The 6559-nt window shown below is 39.0% G+C and overlaps 1 protein-coding gene across 1 annotated transcript; it reads right to left on the bottom strand.

Moving 5' to 3' along the window:
* Window positions 1-1368: 1368 nt before the first annotated feature.
* On the bottom strand, window positions 1369-6282 carry LOC123304857. Its single transcript, XM_044886421.1, has 2 exons — window positions 5559-6282; window positions 1369-5444 (listed from the first exon to the last, which is right to left on the bottom strand). Exons 1-2 carry the CDS (start codon window positions 6280-6282, stop codon window positions 1369-1371), a joined length of 4800 nt encoding a protein of 1599 aa, XP_044742356.1.
* Between the last annotated feature and the right edge of the window lie 277 nt (window positions 6283-6559).

Raw genomic sequence — 6559 nt, 5'->3', positions numbered from 1 at the left:
CGCTGGTTCACAAAAATTAAAATATTTCCCAACACTTAGCGATTTTAAGAAGGTTTGAGAGCTGTTGGACTGTATAACAAAAATATGTACTCACCAGTTTTTTATGCAGGTTGATGGTAGAAGAATAAAAGTTGTTATTTAAAGGTTTGATATGGATAAAATCAGGAAGAAGGGAATTTAGGGTAAATTATCAAACCTTTACGTTGTATTTGTTCACGCCTTTTTGTTTTACTGTTGGTTATTGACTTTTAATTGATGAAAATGGTAGTTTGCGTTAAATCCCGCAATGGCGGGAAAAAATATGTAAAATGTTTAATGCACTGCACTAAAAACACATGGTTCACTGAGAACTATTCGAATTTAAATCCAAAATTAAACTTGATTATCAAGATAAATATCGATTTCGAAATTAAACTTTAACACATTGTTAAATAGCAAATTTAAATGTAGAAAACCACACGTTTCTACATTGAAAAACAAACACTTGAAATTGAAACTTTAGAAAATGAGAACAGAATCACTGACTCGACTTTTAAATTATATTTTTAGATTGATTAATTAAATCAACCGAAAGAAACGATCTATTCAGATCAAGAAACTAATTAATTGTGATTTTTTTTTAAAATAAAAGATTATGAACACACATCGGTCGATCCATGACATGGATCGACCGATTCAAACAAGTGTTCAAAAACAACTTATGCAACACAAGAAGTGTGTTAGGTAGACTCATAGTCACCACAGCGGAAGTTTGGTAAAGTCAGTTAATACCAACCTGGTATTAATTAAAATCACCAAAGAAAAAAGTAAAAACACTAACTTGTGAAATATCCCTAACATAAGTCGCCCCCCCAAATTCGATAGAATTTGAGCCTATCTAAACAAAAAGGGAAAAATTCAGTTACATGGGACCGAACAAATTGAGAATGTCAACAATATAGATGCAATAAGAGAGAACAAGGATATTTGAAATCCAAAGGATAAAAGATAAAGGTAAAATGAAAAATGTTTTTGACATATTACTAACCGAGTTTACATCACAAGAAAGGCATAAAGAAAAAAATCCAAGGCATAGATCTATTGAAGATTTGATAATGGAGTATTCAAATTTGCCCTCATGTTCTGTGGATAAAATCACAGACGAAGAGTGGACTAAAAGACCGCTGTAATAGAAAAATTTAATAAGAAAAGCAGAATCCATGCTAACCTGTTTTATGAAAGTGTACAATATGACTTTTCATGAAAATTTATATATATATTTGATATACATAAATAATTAAATTTTGGAAAAGAAAGAAAGAAAAAAAAAAAAAAAAAATAAATAAATAAATAAATAAAATGAATGGGGGAGCGAAGGATAAAATGGGACTACTCGATCGACCCACGCAGTGGAAGCAGTCTGGCGACCGCCCGAGTAACTACTTGCTGATCCGCAAGTTTTAAATCGGCAACACGAGGTATACCGTCTGCAGACATGTGAAGTCTGATTATACGACCAATAGGCCAAGAAAGTGGGGGAGTTTGATCCCCTTTTACTAATACGACATTCCCAACCTCAGGGGTGGCGGCAGGCGATTTCCATTTGTTTCTTTGAATTAAAGTATTTAAATACTCTTTTGACCAACGCTTCCAAAAACTTTGAACCAAGCGTCGTAGGTTCAACCAACGGTCACGAACGGGCTGTTCACAAGGTGGGTAACGTTCGGGCAACGAGGTCAAGGGGGTGCCGGTAAGAAAGTGTCCAGGGGTTAAATAAGACGATGCCTCAGAAGGATCAGCAGGCAGATCGCACAGTGGGCGACTGTTCAACACCGCTTCAATGCGGGTGAATATCGTGAAATAATCTTCAACGGAATAGGAAGATTCCTTGAACATGCGTTTGAGGAGCGATTTGGCGGATTTGACGCCAGCTTCCCATAAACCCCCGAACCAGGGTGCATATGCACAGTTGAAATGCCATTGTACACTTTTAAGAGACAAATAATCGGAGATGTTCTCGCGATTTTCTTGTAAGAAAATAGAAATTTCATTTAAAAGGCGTGAGGCGCCAAGAAAATTCCGACCTTGATCGGAATATATGTCGGATGGAAGACTTCGACGAGCTACAAATCGATCCAGTGCTGCTAGAAAGCATTGAGTAGTGAGTTCTGAAGCGAACTCAAGATGGACACATTTTGTGGAAAAACACACAAAAATGCAGAGATAACCTTTTGTTAAACGAGGTTTACGTGGGTTGCCGGATTTAACAATGAATGGACCGGCGAAGTCGACTCCAGTATGAGAAAATGGTTTCGAGGGGGTGACACGAGATTCGGGTAAAGCGGCCATTTGAGGCGCGAAGGGCACAGCACGGAATCTGTAGCATGTGGGACAGTTACGGATCACTTTCCGAACAAGACCACGAAGCCCGGGAATCCAATAAACGGCTTGAACAGAAGCTTGGACTGCTCTGGGCCCAGAATGAAGAGAACACAAATGAGCATGAACGCATATTAATTGAGATATGTGTGCCAATTTGGGCAACAAAATGGGGTGCTTGGAAGCTGAAGAGAGTGGGGAGCGGTTGAGGCGACCACCCACTCTAATTATGGAAGAAGAATCTAAAAACGGACTGAGCGAGCTGAGACTGCCTTTAAGAGCTTTATGAGCGGATAACAAACGAATTTCGGAAGAATAATAATATTTTTGAGTTATATGAATGATTTTGATTTTCGCAAAATCTAATTCAGTGATGGACAACGGACCAGAAATGGGTTCTAGATGCTGTAGGCGTGCTTTACACTGTTTGATGAAACGAAGCATCCATGCGACAACTCGGATCAAACGCGTCCATGACGAAAAGTGAGAAAACAATTCTAACATTTGATCCGGAGTAATTAAATTGGCTGCGAGAGCCAAGGGTTTAATTTCAGGCAGCTCAGCAATATTGGAAATTGTATCCGTAAAAGGAGGAGGCCATTGACTGAGAGGCTCCGAAATTAGCGATGGTCCGTGAAACCACAAGTTATGTTGAGTTGGTTTGCAAAACTGATCAGGGGTCAGTCCACGAGATGCGATATCAGCAGGGTTGACAGAAGTGTGAATATATGACCAGCACATGTGTTGAGTAATTTGTTGAATGGCTACAACACGATTGGCAACGTAAACTTTGAGTAAATGTGGAGGAGTGTTGAGCCAATATAAAACGATGTGAGCATCGGTGAATAGACGTGGGGGAATTTTGAACAAATTCGGCATAGTTTGACGGACAGACGAGACGAGTTTGCTAAGCAGAAGTGCTCCGCAGAGTTCCAGGCGCGGTATGCTCAGGGTTTTCAATGGAGCTACCTTAGTTTTAGCAGCAAATAAATTGGATGTTATTGAATATCCATCATCACAACAGAGATAAAGCACAGCAGCGTATCCAAGCTGACTAGCGTCAGAGAAACCGGCCAACCATACCGACCTACTTTCTGAAGGAGCAATAAAACGGGGAATGCGAATTTGAGCTACGAGATACATGTTTTGTTGATGGAGGTCCCAAATTTGACGAATATGTGGAGGTACGGGGTCGTCCCACCCTGAGTGATCTAACCATAACTTTTGCAGAATACACTTCAAGCTAAAGGTAATAGGTGCTAAAAAACCCAAAGGATCATACACTCCTGCCACATGGGAAAGCAAAGTGCGTTTTGTCAAAACGTTTTCGAATGATTTGAATTGAAATAGAAAACTATCTGTGTTTGGGTCCCACAGCAGCCCAAGTATTTTGAACACAGTCTCCGTTTCGAACATAAATGGCGTCTCGATGTGATCTACAGGGAGATCAGTTAATATAGAAGGATCGTTGCTAGTCCATTTTCGCAACTCAAAACCTCCCCTACTCATTAAAGTTTGTAATTGTGTCATTAAAGTTTTGGCTTGTTCAGGAGACGAAGCACCAGTAATAATATCATCAACGTAAGTGTTGTGCAGAAGGGCTTGAGAAGCCAAAGGATAATGATTGCCTTCGTCGATAACTAATTGTTTTAGACACCTTTGTGCAAGAAAAGCGGAAGGAACTAAGCCGTATGTTACGGTATTTAGTTCAAATTCAACGACGTCGGATTCAGTGGATGGTCGGTAAAATATATGCTGATAAATGCGATCTTCTGGACGTACCAAAATTTGTCGATACATTTGACGTATATCGGAACACAAGGCTATTGCGTTAAAACGGAATGAATAAAGGATATCCGAGATATCGTTTTGTAATTTAGGACCGGCCAACAATAATGAATTTAAAGAAATTTTGTTATAACCTGGGTCCGATGCGTTAAAAACAACACGTAATTTGGTGGATGTACTAGTGTCCTTAGTGACACAATGATGGGGAATTATATAACCTGATGAGTTAGTTGCCTTTGACATGTGACATAATGAAATGTATTCATCCATGAATTCGGTATACGCCTTGTATTTTTCAGGAAATTTAGACAATCTTTTTTCCAAATTAATAAAGGAAGCGAGTGAACGCTCCTTGTTGAAAAGGGCAGGGAGGCTGCCTGGACGAAACGGAAGAGCGACAATGTATCGACCCGTTGAGTCACGCGAATGCGTGTCTTTAAAATGGCGTTCCGCCAAAATATCTGAAGGATTTGAGGGGATGGAAACCGAAACTTCTTCAGTTTCCCAAAAATTTTGTAAATGATCACTTATTTGAGCAGTGCTCAGAAGTGAAATGGGTTGAGTAGGGGGGTTGCCCTCAACAGGACCGATAATTAACCACCCAAAAATACTGTTTATGGCGGAAGGGAATCCCTGAATAGTTTGAGAATCCGTACATGACAATATAGAGGGGAACAAATCTGCCCCTATTAAGAAATCCACGGGGGATGATTTATAAAATTGGCTATCTGCCAATTTGAGTGACGTGAAGCGACTGATGACTTCTTGAGACAATTCAACTGAAGGTAAATTTAACGAAATAGTAGACATGACATATGCAATTGTAGAGACTTTTATGTCAGAATATTTTGACTTTAAAATACACGAAACCGTACCATGACAAGAGGTTTCGGTGGCGCCAATACCAGAAATTTGAGTTGAAGTGGGTTTAATAGGCAAACCAAGAGCACGACAACATGATAATGAAATAATTGACACTTGGGAGCCAGGGTCCACAAGTGCCCGAACAGAAAAATAATTACCACTGTGGGTATTAATTAAAATTTGCGCTGTGCCCAGTAAGACCCCTTGTGGGTTTTGGGCATATGAAGTACATGACAGCGCCGGGATGTCGTTACCGGTGCTGTGAGGGGGTTGAGTGATTGAGGTTGAGGGAGACGCATTCAAGTCCGAAACGGTGGCTTTGGTTGCCGACGTGACCGGTGATTGAAACCCAGGATGAAGGGTAGTGTGATGTTGATTAGAATCACACTTGCGACATACATTTTTAGAAGCACATTGGCTTCGAAGATGAGAACCTAAACAATTGAAACAACGAGTAAGTGATTTTAAATATTGATATTTATTCGATAATTCCATTTTTAAAAATGAAGGACAAGCTGCGAGATTGTGAGGGCCTCTGCAGCGAATACACTTTGAAATTGAGTTTTGTTTAAATGAAGAAATTTTGTTAGTGTTGTGAGCGGTGTTTACTAAAAATGATTTGGGTTTGTTTGCTTTTGGAAACGTTGAGCTACTAGGGCGAGTAGTGGGTAATTGCAACTCTAATGAGCGAAGCTGATTAGTAACAAATGTGATTAAATCCGTGTATGACGGAATCTCCTTGTCTGAATGACGTAATTCAAATTCACGGCGCATATTAGTGTCCAGATTATTTAGTGTTAGGTTGAAAAAAATGAAATCAATTAAATCTGGTAAATCCATAGAGCGAATAGATTTTACTGCAGTTTCATGAGTGGTGAGAAATGAATTTAAATTATTTAAATTAGACAAATGGGTTGTCTTGAACTCTAAAATTTTTTGTAAATAAAAACTGGCTATGCGCCTTTTATTGTTGTAGCGAAAACGTAATGCTTCGTATGCTAATGGATAGTTTTCGCTAGTTAAGGCAAACCCAGAAATCACTGCTGCAGCGTCCCCTTTCAACGAGGTTTTAAGGTAACGAAATTTGCAAATATTGTCCATATGTTTTGAATGGACAAGGCTGTCAAATATAGAAATAAATTCCAACCAGGAATCTATATCGCCATTGAATTGGGGTAAATTAATACGAGCTAAATTGTTATCTTGTTGAAGAGGTTTGACTGAATCAACCGATGTTGAATCAGAAACTTTGTTTGGCATTAACGCCTTCATTTTGTGGTAATGCAGCTTGATTGAAAATGTCAACTGATCGTAAGCTATTTGAGCTGAAACTGTTTCGATTCGCTTACGTTTTTCTACGGCAGAATTAAATTTCAAAATATCACTTTGAATTGTTTTATGATTTTCAATGAAGGATGGCAATTCTTTACATAATAATTCACATTGTAAGAAATCGTCTTGTGTAAGACCCCTTACAGTGTCATACATTGCGTTTACTTGCGCAAAGGCATTTTCACGATGAAGGAGTAGGTTTTCCTTCACTGCTTCC

This window comes from Chrysoperla carnea, unplaced genomic scaffold (genome assembly GCF_905475395.1).
Source record: "Chrysoperla carnea unplaced genomic scaffold, inChrCarn1.1, whole genome shotgun sequence".
NCBI classification, from domain to species: domain Eukaryota; kingdom Metazoa; phylum Arthropoda; class Insecta; order Neuroptera; family Chrysopidae; genus Chrysoperla; species Chrysoperla carnea.
This window is presented reverse-complemented; position numbering and strand designations above follow the sequence as displayed.